Consider the following 18621-nt stretch of genomic DNA (forward strand, 5'->3'; position numbering starts at 1 on the left):
CCTATCCATTCTGAAGGAAATCAGCCCTGAGTGCTCACTGGAAGGACAGATCGTGAAGCTGAGGCTCCAGTACTTTGGCCACCTCATGAGAAGGGAGGACTCCCTGGAAAAGACCCTGATGTTGGGAAAGATGGAGGGCACAAGGAGAAGGGGACGACAGAGGACGAGATGGTTGGACAGTGTTCTCGAAGCTACCAACATGAGTCTGACCAAACTGCGGGAGGCAGTGGAAGACAGGAGTGCCCGGCATGTTCTGGTCCATGGCATCACGAACAGTTGGACACGACTAAACGACTAAACGACAACAACAACCCGCTTTGAGGTTTTCCTTAAAAATATAAAGCGGTATAGAAATAAATAAATAAAAGTATAGAGCAGGGATATCCAACATGGGGTTGTTCAGATGTTGGGGAACAACTCTCATAAGTCTCAGCCCGTATGGCCAAGGTTGATGGGAGTTGTAGTTCAAAAGCTCAGCGGTGGAAAATCTCACGTTTCTTACAGCTTTTCATTATGAATTATTATGGGTAAAACTTTTGTTGATACAGAGCTTATTTTTAGCTTCCAGGAGCAACTGGTCACTTCTGCTTTAGAAACAAACCCAAAGATATTGACACACTTTACTTTAAAACCAAATTTCAGAACAGAGGCAAAATAAACTATTTTTTAAAATAAAAAACACCATTTTTTACTTTACAAACCACAATCTTCTTAATCCAAGATTTGCTTTTCATATGTGTAAATATACTTTGTTAGCAAGAGGGTACAGAAATAATTCAAAAAACTGCAATAAAAGCATTAGCATTTAAAAAGAAATGCTAGTGGGTGTTCAAGGCATTGAGTTACAAATTAAGGCAAAGATCATCCATTGCTAGGTAGACCCAGGAGACATAATCCTAGAATCAACCCCTGCCCCCCACAGCCCGCTTTTGCCTGTAAGTGGAATTGATTCAAAGATCACATAAATCATGATATTTTTTTCTTCATTAATTCTAATGGGCGGGGACGAGTTAAAAGTCGCCCCATGGAGGTATATTTGGGTTTGAGAGGCAGGTGGTCCACTGCCGGACGGCCATCTTGACGAGACTTTCTCAAGGCCTTGTCTATTTCAACCCAGGTAGGCCTTTGAATCGAGAATGCTTTGGGACTGAATTGACACGATGGAACAAGAGGACAGGCAATGAATTCTGATTGCTTGCTTGAAACAGAAATGTATTTGCGAGACACTCTGCTGAAGCTCACAGCCCACTCCACAAATAATCCAGGCTGCTACCTCTTTAAAATAGTTCTTGCTTGTGAATCAAAGCTAAAAATCCTATACTTTAAAAATCACTTGGGCAGAAGTTCCGTAGCAAAAAATGAATGGGAAAAACCCAGTTCTAATGCTTTGTTATTATAATGAATTTCAACTGAGGCATCTGCTATGCTTTTTAACAGCTGCAGAATTCCAGTCAGGTGTGCCTGGTGTCCTCTTGGGTCCATGACAGACAGAGCCCACCCCCTGACTGGTTGTAAGTCAAGCCAGCTAGCAGGTGGGGAATGGCTGGGGGCAGACTGAGGTTACTGGGGCAGTGCCCCACTGATTCCAGCGGGCGCAGCTTTCCCAGAGATGGGGAACATTTTGTCTGTTGACCTACCTGCCTGCTGTGTGCAGTTGTGAATTGTAAAAAAGCCTCACACAAAGAACAACAACCTGACCACCTCACCCAAATTCCAATCGGTTATCAGTGACTCATTGTTCTTCTTAGAACTAGTGTGGGGGGGGGACTCTTTTGGGGCCCAATATATCCCTTTAAGCTTATATATCAGGTATGGGACATCCACAGCCCTCCAGATGTTGATGGCAGCTGAAGTCCAACTACTGGGGGGGCATAGGCTTCCCCCCCTGCTTTAGAGACTTCCCACCAAGGAACTTGGGTTGAATTCTGCCATCTTTGGAGTGCCACCTCTATCCTCAGGGATTCCAACCTAATGGGCCATGTGGCTCGACCTGGCATCACCATATAGAACTCCTTATATGTGTTTTAAGAGATGTAGCAAAGTAGGCCTGCTGGAAGCCAGAACTCTTGGGTCCCATTTATAGACCACTCAAGTCCCGAGTGCATAAAAGCAAAAGGAGATGTAAGACACATTGCATCGTTCAGTGCTTAGCATGGGAGAGTGCAAGGTACCAGGCTCTCAGGCCCCAATATACTGGGACACCAGCACCCACATATAAAGTTGGGGCCACACCAGTTCAGTTCTTAAGGACGGAGGGGCCATTTTGAGCCAGCAGATCCCCATAGGCTGCCTCCTCACGGGAGAAGATCTGGAACTTCTTGTCTAGCTGAGCTCGCAGGTAGAGGTAGTCGTGGTGGTCAAGGTTGTGGGCGCAGGTGATGTAGGCTGTGAAGAGCAACGCGAGGAGCAGGCGGTCGAGGGAGAGGCAGGGAACCGCCCATAGGATGAGGAGAAACTCCAGGTACACGGGGTGGCGAAGGTGGGAGAAGAGGCGGACAGCACGCGTGGACTTCACGGCCAAAGGGTCCCCCATGCCCAGGCAGTGGTAGTAAACCTGCAGAATGAGAGAAACACCCATTTGCACCACAGGCACACAAATCTTTTGAGGAAACAAGACACCGTTTTAGATCTGTAGGCCTCTACATATTCACAAAGGGTGTGTGTGAGATCTGTTTATGTTTTGTTATCTGGACTGGACTGACCAAAAATCCCTCAGAATTCCAGAGTTGGAAAGAAGATAAAGTCCCTACCAGAGAGGAATTGCAAATTAAACTGTTGGACTATGCCAAAATGGCAAAACTGACCATAAAGCTCAGGAACCAAGAAGACCAGAACCTTTAAGAAAGGATGGGGAAAATTTATAATTTATCTTGGAGACCACTTTAAACAGATGAAAACATTAGCAGGATTGCAATAACACTCGTAATGTAGCAAGTACTATAGAGATAATGGACTTATATAAAAGTAGCTGTCACGGCCACGCGTTGCTGTGGCCCAGTCAGGGTCCCCGTTTCCCAGGATAGGCGTATGACGCAATGACACCCCTTTGTCTGTTGCGCCCGGTGTGTAACCTTATATTACCCCCACGTTGTGCCAGCCCCCACCCCGACCCCTGTCTCTTTCCAGTTCAGATACTGTATGGCGATTTTGCCTCCCCCCACCCCGCTGGTTCGTTTAGGTGGCTCCCTTCCTTAAGGGTGGGTGTTTCTTCCTGTTGGGGGTTTCTGTTTGCGCGCAATACTCCCCCTACATTGTGTCACTCCCACCCTGATCTCTCTCTCTCCCACTGACATACCATATGGCGATTTTGCCTCCCCCCCCCATGGTTCGTTTAGGGGGCTCCCTTCCTTAAGGCTGGTGGTTTCTTGGCCGTTGGCGGTTTTCTGTTTGCGCGTAGTCCATTACAGAAGGGATGACGTGGCCAGTTAGAGAACGGAGTACGTGCAGAACAACGTGCAGCCCTGGAAACGTGGGCTGAGCTGCTTTGGAGAGTGAAAAATTTGAAGGTGCAGTACCAGTGGATTGGCCGCTAGAGGGCGATGTTTTGCAACCTCTCATGCTCCTGATTTTGCTGTTTTTCACACAAATTATGCTGTTACGTGTGAGTGGTATGGCATGTGTATATTCTACGTATGTATGAACACCCGCATATACGCATGGAACATTGTGTCCAAATTTCAACGCAATCGGTCAAGCGGTTGCGGAGAAAGGTTTGTGGTCACACACACTTTTTACATTTATATGTATACATGTACATGTATACATTATATATATACATTTACATTTACATGGACCTTTTACATTTATATAAATATATATAGATATGGACTATTGAAAAAGATGCAGTAGAAAAGGTTTAATAATAGGACCCACGGAGGGGGATGTGGGAAGTCCAGAGATTCTGAGGAATCTCCAAATGTGGATGGTTGTATTGTTATAACCTTATACTTTTAAAAATCAAATAAAAATTATTATTATTATTTTAATCCCTCAGAATTCATCCAAATCCAATGCACCCCCTAACTGCTATCACTATAAAGCCACAGCAAGAGAGAGGTAATGGCTTTGAAATTTGCTTCAACCCTGGGACCTCTCTTTTTAGAAATATTGCTCAGCAGGAGCAAAGATCTTCTATCACCATCACTGGGTGGGTCATTTGGCCTCGCTGAGCTCAGCCACCAAATATAGGACGGTGGCCTCTCTAGATGGGGAAAGGGAAGCTGTGCGGTACCTGTTTGACCCCCATCAGCTCTGCGTAGTCAAAGATGAGGATGATGCTAAAGATGACCAGCCAAGCAATGAAGTGGAGGATGAAGCAGATGAGAGGGACCCAAGTGACCCACGGCTCCCTGCTCGTATTCCAGAGCACAGGACCATCCTGCACAGGCTGCCAGTACCTTATCAGCAGCTACGTGGGAAGGAAAAGGCGCATTAGATAAAGTAGATTCTCCTGCAGGCACACGTCTAATGTGGCTGCATTTTGGGAATACAGAACTGCGATCACATTGTAGAAACTGTGTGGTGCTGGACCTGGAGGCATTAGCCAAATCATACAAATCAAATCCACACTGGGTTGTTGTTGTTGTTTTTAAATGGTGCAAGATTCTAGTCCTCATCATTGCAATGATGCATTTTTCTTCACAACATACAGAACGCTATCCTGAGTTAACAGTGTGGGTTTGGGAGCTCTGTGCTCAAAATAAACTGCACCAAGGAGCAAAGAATGCTGAAATTGGGGGATTTGCTTTGGCAATATGCATGAAATGCAGCGTATGAAATCCGAACAGCATCATGCCTGGAAAGATATATTCTGCATTTTGAGCTTAGCTTTTCTGACTTGGGCAATAATTCAGTCTGAATTGCTCTGTTATCTTCCTTTGGGACTTCTTCCTCCCCTTCAGTCCTCTCCCCCCCCCCAATTTTGCTGCCCCAAATTGATACCCCTACCTGGAGAGCCAGCGCTGTGCAGAAGACATAGAAAGATCTCTGTAGAACTCCAAAGCAACTTCTGGTCCAGTGTTTGACTTGCTCGGTGGCCATGAGGCTGTGTTGCAGGATGAAGAGGACAATTAGGCCCACATCCACCATTAGTGGCCGCATGATCTTGGGATCCCTCAGGGCAGCTTCCCATTGAAGATTAGGAGCAGCATCTGCAAAGAAAAGAGGTTTGGTCAAGGTGAGGCCTACTGCATCCAGCAGTGGGCTGGCAGAGGATCTCAGATAGTAGCCCAGAAACTAATCCCAGAGATAAATTGTTCTCTCTCTCATCATCTTAAAACAATCCTTCCACAAGCTGGTGTTCTCTGGATAGCTCAGTTGGTTAGAGCGTGGTGCCAATAGTGCTACGGTTGCAGGTAAGGGACAGCTGCGTATTCCTGCATTGCAGGGGGACTTGACCATCTGATCCTCAGGGTCCCTTCCAACTCTATGATTCTATAATCTCAGATTCTATTGTGTATGAGATGTTGGACTCCAAGACCCATCAGCCCCAGCCAGCAGGGATGGTGAGAATCGTACTTCAAAACTTATGGATGGGGAAGGCTGTCTCAAAGTATTGTGAAGCTGCTGAATTTAATGGCCTTAACATACAGAGAAGGAAGTAGAACATACAGACATTTTTATCCAATCATCTATTACGACATCATGGGATATTTTTACCAAATCATATTGTTCACATACTAGAAGCATCGGCAGAAAAAATAATAATATCTCAGACCACATCCTTTGCCCTGCCTTTTGACAACAAGGCGCCACATTTATTTCTGCTTGCCAGCTTTCTGTTGCTGGAAAAGGCCCAGGGCAAGAAGCAAACTTCCAACAGGAACCACTGAAACATAAAAACACGGTGTTAAAAGCATCTTAGCCATAGCTGCCAAGTTGTCCCTTTTTTTAAGGGAAATTCCCTTATGCTGAATAGGCTTCCTTGCGAGAAAAGGGAAAACTTGGCAGCTATGATCTTAGCTAACATCTAGGAATTTTTTATCATTTGCCTTCCTCCGTTTCAAGGTGGCCGCTTTCGAGTTTCAGCCTCCTGCCACTCGCCTGGGCGTCTTCAGGATCCAGACCAAAAGTAAAAATAGGGGATGAACGGGCAAATTTTCATACCTCTTGGCATGCTGCTGAACTACAACTCCCGTCATCCCTCAGCACTGCCCATGCTGCCCTGGACCCGATACAGAGCCCCAAATCTGGAGGGCCGCCGGATCCCTGCTCCTCCGTCCAAGGACCGCGCACCCCGGCCCGCACCCCTTTGCAAACCCAAGCTCTCATTCCCTCCCCCGCAAGACCCCGCCATTTTTCTCCCGCCCCACCGCCCACGCACCGGTTCTGTGCTGGGCATCCTCCGTCCCCGGCTGCAGGAACAGAGCGCGGAAGGAGACGAAGCGGATCAGCTCCACGCCGGTCCCGAAGGTGAACAGGAAGCTGCCCAGCGCCGGGACCATCATCAGGAGTTGAAGAGCAGCCATAGCGGGGAAATTACGCTTCTCCCGCCGCCTGGAGGAACCGCCTCGCGGAGAGGAGGGGCTCCCTCCGGAATCTCCCGCCCTCCCGTGACGTCACAGACGCGTAATGAGGAGCGCGGGGGGGATTCCTCCCTATCAGGAGCGGGAGGGAGAAGGGGGGTCTTCCCCTAGCATTCCCATAGCTGAGTGACATCACACGCTGGGAAGGGGGCTCTCGTCGAGGGATTCCCCCTTCACGTCGTGACATCACGAAGAACTCTTGGGAGGGGGCTTTGACGTCATACAGGATGGATCTAGGGAGCAGAACCTCCCCGCCCGCCGAAATATTCCTCCCCGTGGCAGAGGAACACGGAAGGGTTGGGGAAAAAAAAGCTCCCTCGAACCTTGTAAGGAAGGAGCGTCTGCTCTTTTCCTCCAGGGGCCTCGACGCAGCTATCGTTCTTCCATCCCCACGTTGGGCAAAAGATTCCTGTATTGCAGGGGGTTGGACTAGATGACCCTGGTGGTCCCTGATAACTTTGTGATTCTTTGATCCGGACCAAGAACGACCGCAAACCGCAACGTAGAAAGCAGAAAGCGGATTCTAAGCGCAATACCGCGGAGGAGGGGCTAAGAATGCCTCCATTCTCACCTTGCCTGCTCAGAAGTGAGCTCAATGGAAGCTCAAAGGTAAGTCTGCGTAGGGGGCTGCGATCCCATCCTCACGTACCTTAGGGTAAGTAGCATCTAACTCAGGCGGTCTGACTTCTGAGTAGTGATGTTTAGGATTGCACAGTGAAACAAACGCTCCCCCCCCCCCACCGCCCGACATGCTGATAACCCGAATGTACAGGTGTGACATTTTAGGGTCGCCTTCCTCTTTCAATCCAAACATAATTCATAAGACAGGACAGTGTTCTCGAAGCTACGAACATGAGTTTGACCAAGCTGTGGGAGGCAGTGGAAGACAGGAGTGCCTGGCATGCTCTGGTCCATGGGTCATGAAAAGTTGGACACGACTAAACGACTAAACAACAACAGGGAAGAAAGGAAGCCCCTCCCCCCCCCGACACATCACGTTCAAACAGTCTTGGTAGGACACACTTTGGCTTGTAGTGTCTTTTTTAAAAAAATATATTTTTCAAATTTATACATTTCATTAATTTTACAATCATTTTAACATTTCAAAGTTTGACTTCTTTCCCCCTCTTTCCGTGGTTCCTTAAATTTAATTTTTAACATCTTCTGCATATCCAAATTCATTTAATTTGCTCATTTAATTATCTACTTTAAATATATACTGGTACTCTTATGAAAGTGCAGGTTATTACAATGCCAATGTTTTTATCTGTTTGCAATTTATCTGTAAATATTCAATCAACCATTTCCATCCTATTATAAAAAGTTTGTCATCTTGATTTCTTATTCTTCCGGTAAGTTTCACCATTTCTGCATATTCCATAAGTTTTTGTATCCAAAAACTTATTATTTCCATTTTTGGGCAAGTAGCATTCTTGCTGCTGTAGTCACATACATAAATAAATTTCTATACAATGTAGGCAGTTCTGTCCATATAATTATTTTGGGAATTGTAGGGAATTTGGCTTGCAGTGTCAATGATCAATATTAGAGGAGGAGAAGAATACCTGGCTCAGTATTGTTTACACCAGGTATCTTCAATCTTTACAGACCCAAAAACTATTTTTACCACAAACATACACTGGGCGACCCATTTCTTAATCTTTCACCACAAATTGCAACCCACCTTGGATCAGGTGACAAACCCACTAGTTGAAAAGCAGTGGTCTACTCTGGCTTCATCCCAGCTAGATGCACTAAGGATGCTCTCACCAGCAGGTGGCAGTTCTTAAGTCCCCATGATGGAAAACATTTTTGCTTTCCTTGCACTTCCTGTTCTGGTGAAGCCAATAAGTGGATCCTCAACACCTATCATTGCTTCAGCCAGTCCCTGGAGACTGAATCATCTGGTGAACCTATCATTGCTCATGCTTCAGAGGAACAGTTACCGGTAATTCCACAGGCGCACCACACGACAAAGCTGCCATTAGCACATTTTTATGGTTCGTCTTGGGACGCAGGTGGCGCTGTGGGTTAAACCACAGAGCCTAGGGTGTGCTGATCAGAAGGTCGGCGGTTCATGACAGGTTGAGCTCCCGTTGCTCAGTCCGTGCTCCTGCCAACCTAGCAGTTCGAAAGCACCTCAAAGTGCAAGTAGATAAATAGGTACCACTACAACGGGAAGGTAAACTGTGTTTCCGTGTGCTGCTCTGGTTTGCCAGAAGCAGCTTTGTCATGCTGGCCACATGACCCAGAAGCTGTACTACGCCGCTTCCCTCGGCCAATAGAGCGAGATGAGGAAGAAGAAGAAGAGTTTGGATTTGAATACCGCTTTATCACTACCCTAAGGAGTCTCAACGCAGCTGACATTCTCCTTTCCCTTCCTCTCCCACAACAAACACTCTGTGAGGTGAGTGAGGCTGAGAGACTTCAGAGAAGTGTGACAAGCCCAAGGTCACCCAGCAGCTGCATGTGGAGGAGCGGAGACGCGAACCTGGTTCCCCAGATTAGGAGTCTACCGCTCTTAACCACTACACCACACTGGCTCCGCAACCCCAGAGTCGGTCACAACTGGACCTAATGGTCAGGGGTCCCGTTTATGGTTCGTCTTAGTGTTTCTTGGTTCAGCATTTTGCAACTAAAAAACAAAACAAACAAACCTGAAAAGGAAAAGGCAAACCCTAAGTTATTGGCATTGCAACTGTTATTAGTGATCAAATTGTCTGTGTGAGAGAGAAAGAGGTGTGTGTGTGTGTGTGTGTGTGTGTGTGTGTGTGCCAGGGTTCACACATACCTGTCACTGATCTGTTGAATCCCGGATATTTCTTATGGTGTTTGTCATTCTTAGGGAATGAGAGTGAAGCAAGGTTTAAAAGCGCATGCCAAAGAGGGTCACATGCCCTTCTGTGGGAGCCCCCAAGTTGTGCCTGGCACCTTCATTGTACAGCTTTTGGCTAATGCTGTAGATGCAGCTCTTCATCCTAATTTTTGACACCTGAATCACAGAATTCTAAAGCTGGGAGGGAACCCAAGGGCCATCTTGCTCAACCCACTGCAATGCAGGAATCTTTTGCCCAATGTGGGGCTCGAACCCACAACTCTGAGATTAATGCTCTGTCTTGCTGTGCCAACTGAGCTATTCTTACTGAGGTGTGTGTTTTTAGGACCCTCCTTATTTATGTGTTGTATGTTGTTTAAAATATTATATTTTAAATCATAGAATCATAGAGTTGGAAGAGACCACAAGGGCCATCCAGTCCAACCCCCTGCCAAGCAGGAAACCCCAATCAAAGCATTCTTGACATATGGCTGTCAAGCCTCCGCTTAAAGACCTCCAAAGAAGGAGACTCCACCACACTTCTTGGCAGCAAATTCCACTGTCGAACAGCTCTTACTGTCAGGAAGTTCTTCCTAATGCTTAGGTGGAAGCTTCTTTCTTGTAGTATTAATCCATTGCCCCGTGTCCGCTTTTCTGGAGCAGCAGAAAACAACCTTTCACCCTCCTCTATATGACATGCTTTTATATATTTGAACATGGCTATCATAACACCCCTTAACCTTCTCTTCTCCAGGCTAAACATACCCAGCTCCCTAAGCCGTTCCTCATAAGGCATCATTTCCAGGCCTTTGACCATTTTGGTTGCCCTCCTCTGGACACGTTCCAGCTTGTCAGTATCCTTCTTGAACTGTGGTGCCCAGAACTGGACACAGTACTCCAGGTGAGGTCTGACCAGAGCAGAATACAGTGGTACTATTACTTCCCTTGATCTAGATGCTATACTCCTATTGATGCAGCCCAGAATTGCATTGGCTTTTTTAGCTGCTGCATCACACTGTTGACTCATGTCAAGTTTGTGGTCTACCAGGATTCCCAGATCCTTTTCACATGTACTGCTCTCAAGCCAGTTGTAACCCACCCTGGGACCTTGTAGTTAATAAACCAAACTGCAGCGGAACAGAAATAGCACTGATTGTGATTGCAGCAAAATTTGCTGCTGTCTTACATCCCTGCTGGTGGCTGGACCTATTGGCTAGACCAGTGTTTCTCAACCAGTGTGCCTCCAGATGTTTTGGGACTACAACTCCCATCATTCCTGACCACTGGTCTTGCTAGCTAGGGATGATGGGAGTTGTAGTCCCAAAACATCTGGAGGCACACTGGTTGAGAAACACTGGGCTAGACTGTGCTGGTGTGTGTGTGTGTTGGGGGGGGGTTCTCTGATGTCTGGCACCTGCCCTGTTAAGATCAGATACTCTTTTGGTCATCCCAGCCCTGTCAGAGGCCACCATCCAGACAAAAGGAAGCATGTTTCAAGTTTCATTGATGCTCAGATCTCTCCCATTGAAATAAATGGGCTGAAATTATACAAACTCAGAACCAAGTGCAGAAGGCAGAAGCAAAGGATTCTGGTGGCTAAGTTAACTTCTTTTCCGCCTGAATTTATTATAGGCTGTTCCTGATGGACGGTTGCATGCATGAGGGAGGTTTGCGACTCTCTGCCATGAATCAAATGGGAGGCACCATTTGTGAATCTTTACTCACAAGTAGCCATATAAGCTCTCTGACGTTTCAGAGCTTGCATTCCTTTGGGATAAGGAATGCACTTCTTTATCCATTAAACAGGTAATAATCTATCTGTTGGTTGGCTAATTGAGATCTTCAAAGTACATCACTCCAAAAATGCAACTACTGTAATCTGTTCTAATGTGGAAGGCTTTGAAATGCAATTATATGTCCTTGCAATCGTGGGATTTTAACTTTCAGCAGGTGCTTGCGTCAGCTTGTGATAAGGAAAGTAATCCTTTGCTGGAAAAATAAAAATTGGAATCATAGAATTGTAGAATTGTAAGGGATCATGGTTAACCCTTACATCAGGCATAGGCAAACTCTGGCCCTCCAGATGTTCGGGACTACAATTCCCATCAGCCCTGACCACTGGTCCTGTTAGCTAGGGATGATGGGAATTGTAGTCCCAAACATTTGGAGGGCCGGAGTTTGCCTATGCCTGCCTTACATGATCACTAAACATCCACTAGATTTCACTTGATTTCAAAAGTGGCTCAAAGCTCAAAGATGATATAGAAATTAACAGGGAAACAGAATAAACCATGGCTAGGCAAAACAAGGCCCGTGGGCCAGATTCTGCCCAATTGCCTTCTAAATCCAGCCCACGGATGGTCCGGGAATCAGCATGTTTTTACATGAGTAGAATGTGTGTTTTTATTTAAAATGCATCTCTGAGTTATTTGTGAGGCATAGGAATTCGTTAACCCACCCCCCAAAAAATATAGTCCGGCCCCCCACAAGGTCTGAGGGACAGTGGACCGGCCCCCTGCTGAAAATTTTTGCTGACCACTGGAATAAACAATCGTATGAATGAGGCCTAACTCACTGATTTTAACAGTTTTCTTCCAAGTTTGCTGAGCTTTGTGTCTGTGTACTTCGATTGTTTGCATGCTTACTCAATAAGTAATATCTACTGCATGCACTGAGACTGACTGCCAGGTAAGGACTGTAGCCTTAGATGTCCTAAATGTGTTGGCTAGTTCATAGCTGTTATTATTTGTTACATCCGAGTCCTGCCCTTTCCCCAACGATGCCATTCTAACATCCCAACAATTCTTTGAGGTAGGCTATCCTGGGATATTGTGACTTGCCAAAGCCAAACATAGAAATACAGATCTTTAAAATATACTGTACTAAGTTCCAAAATCCCCCGCTTGCATAAGCATAGAAAGAGACCACACGTTTGGTAAGTTAATAATGATTTACTTACAAACTCTCCAAAGGTCAGATTCGTGTGCTTTTCCATACAGCGGTCAGAAAACGTTGCGCAGGCAGTAAAACTTGGCTTCGTTACAGTGGTGAAAGTTCCTAAATTATGGGTATAAGAACACAAGAATAGCTTATAAGAACTATGTGGATAAGTTGAAGCAACCAGCTGAGCCTCTTCACTGAGGCTGAGCTTTATATGAGACTGGTTATCCTACAACATGAATCTCCAGCAACTGGCATTCAGAGGCATACTTCCACCAGGGGAAGTAGAACATAGCCATTGTGTCTGTTGATAGGCTTATCCCCCATTAAGTTGTGTAATCCTCTTTGGACGAGATCAGGGTTCCCACCAGTGGTATACAAACTTAATTCAAGTGGTCTGTGGTATAGCTGCAAATATACCATTGAAAACCATACCATAGCATGCACAGTGTATTGCTGTTGCTATTGTTATAAGAAAACCAAAATGGGGTTGGCGTTTACAGCCTAACTCCCAAATCCACCAAGCGGTTCAGTGTCCTCCATGTTCGATCACAAAAGAATGAGTGGAGGCTGGAACCAGGTCTTTATTTTATGTTGCATCAGAGTCTGCCCACCACATCCTTGCAAGAAGGTGAAGACCCAGAACAACTTTTAAAGACTTTAGAAATTGCCCAACCCCTTAGCCAAAGACCACCTACAAGCATCATACCAGCATCACAGAAAGAGGCACAGAAAAACGAGGGTGTGGCTTGTTGTCTCCTGTCCAGTCAAGATACCTGATCATTCTTGCTGATTGCCTTATCTTGGTTAGTGTGAGCCATTCTTTTGAAATAGTAAATACCCCAGTTCTTGATTCTATTGTCACAGAGCATGTGAGAAGTTTATCTCTTTACAGGATTTGAAGGTTTTCGCAAGCGAAAATAACTATTGGAAATTATTTTTTTTCAAGGTACTTCCTTCTGCTGCAGAGAAAATATTTGGGAAGGCTTCGGGATTACGTTGGGAACTCAAATAAAGTGTCTATTTCTTGTGGGGAGTATTTCCTGATTTCTGAAGGGTGAAGGATTGGTTTTCTGTGGAGTGTGTCCAGGGCCAGATATAGGTTTGATGAGGCCCTAAGACAGGCATAGGCAAACTCGCCCCTCCAGCTGTTTTGGGACTACAATTCCCATCATCCCTGACCACTGGTCTTGCTAGCTAGGGATCATGGGAGTTATAGGCCAAAAACATCTCGAGGGCCGAGGTTGCCTATGCCTGTTTTAGAGTAAAAAAACCTTCATGTTATACATGGAAAAGTGCGGTATATTGTACTGTGGAAGTGGTTTTTTGGGGTGGGTGGGTTGCGGCAAGTGGGTTTTTCTCAGAGCAATATGTGCTAACTGTCTTCCCCCTTCCAGCCGTGATCGTTGTGAGCCACGATGCCCGGCTTCACAGAGTCCAACTGCCACCTTTGGGTGGTGAAAGACTGCTCTGTCAACCAGAGCACTCTGCCTGCCTAAGCTACTGAAGGTAATGGGGCCCTTTTTATGTCCAGCTGTCCTTTGTCAACAACAAATTGTCGCTGTTTTTTGTGTTGAATATATGCTATATGGTAACTCATAGGAGCCTACACAACACAAAACACTGTTGCTGTATGTAGGTGTTTTTTTATCTTATATTTTGGAAATGTGCATCTTTTTTTCCCTTTAATTTTTTTGGGGCCCCCAAGAGAGTGAGGCCCTAAGCTATAGCTTGTTTAGCTTATACGTAAATCCGGCACTGAGTGTGACCCTGCTACGTGTGTACCTTAAAATTTGTGTAACACTATGGCAGGCAGAAAAATCATTGTGTGGTCCACCAAGACCACCAGCAATTCTCAAGTATTCCATAGGAAAAAAAGTTTGGGGACCACTGGAGTAGATGACCTTTGAGGTATGTATGTATTTTATTTATTACATTTATATACCATCCTTCATCTGTAGATCTCAGGGTGGTTCACAGCATAAAAATACAAGACAAAAAAACCCAGAAAAATATATAATAAAAACAAAACAATAACTCCCCCACACTTTTAGGTGCCTTCTAACAATACAAATCAGAGTAACAGGCATGCTGTCACCCTCAATCACTGTTGTTTATTACTTGGGAGTTTTAAGGCTAGCCTGCATCCGATGATACTGTAGTCCTTGCCAGGACTACAATAGACAATTGAGGATCAAAGTAGCAGAGGGATAACCACGTATTAAGCAGTGACTCTGATCCTGTTGTCAGTAGCAGTAACAACCTGTTGCGTGGCTCTTTTTATCTGAGCAACGGCATTGCTCAGTCTTTAGCCAATTAAAATAATCCTTAAATGGAGCTTGTGAGTAAAGAGGAAGCAATTTGAGGTGGCAGGTCCAGGAAGCCTGTTCCAGAGCTCACTTTGCCATCAGAGAAGGAAAAGGAGGGGGGCGGATTTTACCTTTGTACAGTTGGCTACTTTGACTTTTGCATACTAAAGTTTTCTCATTTATCTCTCACAGAAGGGAATGCCTTTTCTAAGCTGGTACATGTCTATGACTCTAGGATCATCACACCAGAGTCCAAAAGGATGTGCTATCCTGCTGTATCTTGCCCTTGCATATTTCCATTTTATCAATCTTCCTCTTTCTTTGGCGATCACTCGTAGCCAAGTAAGATTGTCTTCCATAAACACGGTTATAACAGTGGGTCCGTAAGTGACGGTGGAGACCAATTCTGGATCCACATGTCCTTCCACAGTGGGGACATAGGTTTCCGGGTGGGAGTTGATCACAGTGAGGGTTTGCCAAGTGTGCCTTCCTCTTAGCACCTTTCTCCCTTGTGTCCTGAGTTCGAGAGTCTTCGAAGCCCATGACACCTTTGGTAAAGGCTGTTCTCCAATTGGAGCGCTTGCAGGCCAGTGTTTCCCAGTTGTTGGTGTTTATACTACATTTTAAAGATTTGCCTTGAGAGAGTCTTTAAACCTCTTTTATTGACCACTGGCATTACGCTTTCCATTTTTAAGTTTGGAATAAAGTAGTTGCTTTGGAAGACGATAATCAGGCATCTGCACAACATGACCAGTCCAACAAAGTTGATGTTGAAGAATCATGTTGAAGAATATTTTAGAAATATTGCTGTGAGGTATTGGGAACATGCCTATGTACTGTATACACAAATTATTATCAGCTCAGCTGGATAGCTCAGTTGGTTAGAGTGTGGTGTGATAATGCCAAGGTTGCAGGTTTGATCCCCTAAGGAGGTTGGACTAGATGCTCCTCAGTGTCCCTCTCAACTCTATGATTCTGTATAAACAAAAGTGTGCTTGTATTTCTTATTCATTTATGCAGATGTTTGCAAAGCTATGCATGTTGTGAATCCATTTATTCATTTAATCGGCTAACTCTTATTTAAATAGGAGAGAGCACTCAAATATATTCATTAAATGGTATCAGGCATTCTACCACTTAAATAATAGGTGGCATAAACTGCAGATACAAATGAAGCCAAACTTACCTGCTCATCAGTAATACATTGTCTAGGATGGAGCATCTGAGGGTGGGGGACTCCAACTCCCAATATCTCCAGCCAGCCTGGTCAATGAGCAGGGATTATGGGAGTTGTAGTCCAACAAATAGGGACGCGGGTGGCTCTGTGGGTTAAACCACAGAGCCTAGGGCTTGCCGATCAGAAGGTTGGCAGTTCGAATCCCCGCGATGGGGTGAGCTCCCGTTGCTTGGTCCCTGCTCCTGCCAACCTAGCAGTTCGAAAGCACCTCGAAGTGCAAGTAGATAAATAGGTACCGCTTCGGTGGGAAGGTAAACTGCGTTTTCGTGCGCTGCTCTAGTTCGCCAGAAGCAGCTTTGTCATGCTGGCTACATGACCTGGAAGCTGTACGCTGGCTCTCTCGGCCAATAAAGCGAGATGAGCGCCGCAACCCCAGAGTCGGTTACGACTGGACCTAATGGTCAGGGGTCCCTTAGTCCAACAAATATCTGGAACATGGGTGGGCAAACTAAGGCCCAGGAGCTGGATCTGACCCAATCACCTTCTAAATCTGGCCCACGGATGGTTCGGGAATCAGCATGTTTTTATGTGAATAGAATGTGTGCTTTTATGTAAAATGCACCTTTGGGTTATTTGTGGGGCACAGGAATTCGTTCACCCCCCCCCAATATAGTCTGGCCCCCCACAAGGTCTGAGGGACGGTGGACTGGCTCTTGCTGAAAAAGTTTGCTGACCCCTGATCTGGAAGGTGACAGATTCCCTGTGCCTGGTCTAGGAAGTCTTTCAGAATCATATCACATTACAGTGGTACCTCGGTTTAAGTACACAATTGGTTCCGGAAGTCTGTACTTAACCTGAAGTGTACTTAACCTGAAGCGAACTTTCCCATTGAAAGTAATGGAAAGTGGATTAATCCGTTCCAGACCTATATCTGGCCCTCAACTTTGGTCTTTCTCTTTCGAACTAACAGTTACTGCTTTCAGCTCAAAAATAGGCAGGAAAACCTATCTACTGTAGGTATATCTGGGTATTTTGGGAAGCTGGAGTGATGTTTTAAATGGCCCATTAAAAAACCCTGCTAATGTGTTACCTTGTGTACATTGCTTTTGCAAATATGCAATAGACATTTTCCGTTTTTTTAAATATATTTGTTGTCATGTTGTCAAAAACACTTGTTATATTATAGACAATGTACAAAAATTGGAAGTAATCAGAGAAAAAGGCTTTATTGACATGCGTGAATGAAAATATTATAAGGGAACAAAGGGAGGTGGTGGAGGGAATCCAGGGGATTCAAGTTATTCCTATACTGTGGATTCAGTACTGATAGTGTATATACTGTGGTTTTTTTAAATGTTTTCTTGTAGGCTTTTTTAAAAAAATGTAATGTTTTTGTGAAGATTAATAAAAATATTGTACAAAAAGAGAGAGCACATAAAAACACATTTGCCTTGATGAAATAATAACACCCACCCACTTAAAAGTAATTCAAATATGCAAAACACAGGCTTTGTCCCCTCCTGGTCCTTTTCAGACCTGTCTTCTTTATAGAAGGGATGCGGGTGGCGCTGTGGTCCAAACCTCTGAGCCTCTTGGGCTTGCTGATCGGAAGGTCGGAGGTTCGAATCCCCAACTGTCTGTGGACAAACACTGGCTCCCTCGGCCTGAAAGCGAGATGAGTGCCGCACCTCCATAGTCGCCTTTGGACTTAACTTTCCAGCGGTCACTTTACCTTCTTTAGAGAAACAACCCCTCTTGGTCCTGGGTGAGGGGCCTTGCCTAAGGATGCTCTGGTGCTTCCCTTAGCCTGTGCACTTTGACCAATGTGCTCCACCTGCATTTTCCTTCTGCCCACCCAGAATTATGTGGGTGAGTGGGTGCCAGTCTAGCCATGCAAGGTCCTGCTGGAATGGCAAGCAGGTCTCTTGATGTAATAGTGTATAGCAGCTGGTGCTTATAAACAGCCTGAAAGACCTGCCCTCCTAACTTGCCGTGGTCATTGGGGTGATCTTTCCCAGTCAATAGTTTGCCATTCTCAGGCTCATGCAAAACCCATCGCTCGTCCTCATTCTTTTCCTCCCAAAGAGGAGGTGGATGGAATCCAGGACTCACAACTTCGGTTGTGCTATGTCCTCCTGGGCACCGGAGAGAAATCCCGATTCCCTTTACCTTCCCCCCTCCCATATTTTCTGACCTAAATATTTCTCCTGTTCTATTCGAGTGATGAAATAGATACTTGATCCCTGCCAACTAGGTTCCTACAGGACGGGTTCTTGCTTAACACGAAAGGCAATGTGGCAAAGGACTCCCAACTCTGAGCCAGCTCTATTCTTTGCTGAGCTGGCCTCGCTTTGCAATGCAGATTGGTATCCAGAAAGGCAAACACGGGATAAGATCAGGATCCACCCTAACTGCATGTTTTGTCCACTGGCTGTGGTTAGCTGTAATGCTGATGATTTATTTGAACTACGGAACTCACTCCCACAGGAGGCAGTGATGGCCGCAAACTTGGATGGAGGGAATGGCTCTCAAGGGCTACTAGGCACAATGGCGGTGACCTGCGTCCACATTTGGAGGCAGGGTTGCTTCTGAATGCCAGTGGCTGTAAAATGCAGGAGGGGAGAGAGCTATTTGTGCTTGTGGATTTCCCACAAGCATCTGTCTGGCCGCTGTGAGAACAGGATGCTGGACTAGATGGGCTATTGAACTCATTCAGCAGGCGCTTCTTATGTTCTTATAGAGCACCGATTCAGGTGCATGGTGCTCTGCAGGTAAAAGGTAAAGGGACCCCTGACCATTAGGTCCAGTCGTGACCGACTTTGGGGTTGCGGCGCTCATCTCACGTTATTGGCTGAG

At 45.6% G+C, this 18621-nt stretch overlaps 1 protein-coding gene across 1 annotated transcript; it reads right to left on the reverse strand.

The window, feature by feature from the left end:
• Positions 1–606: 606 nt before the first annotated feature.
• On the reverse strand, positions 607–6546 carry NRM (nurim). Its single transcript, XM_035107239.3, has 4 exons — positions 6323–6546; positions 4948–5150; positions 4232–4408; positions 607–2554 (listed from the first exon to the last, which is right to left on the reverse strand). The coding sequence occupies exons 1-4, from the start codon at positions 6465–6467 to the stop codon at positions 2237–2239; spliced, it is 843 nt and encodes a 280-aa protein (XP_034963130.2). The 5' UTR covers positions 6468–6546; the 3' UTR covers positions 607–2236.
• Between the last annotated feature and the right edge of the window lie 12075 nt (positions 6547–18621).

This window comes from Zootoca vivipara, chromosome 2, assembly GCF_965207765.1.
Source record: "Zootoca vivipara chromosome 2, rZooViv2.hap1.1, whole genome shotgun sequence".
Taxonomy (NCBI): Eukaryota; Metazoa; Chordata; class Lepidosauria; order Squamata; family Lacertidae; genus Zootoca; species Zootoca vivipara.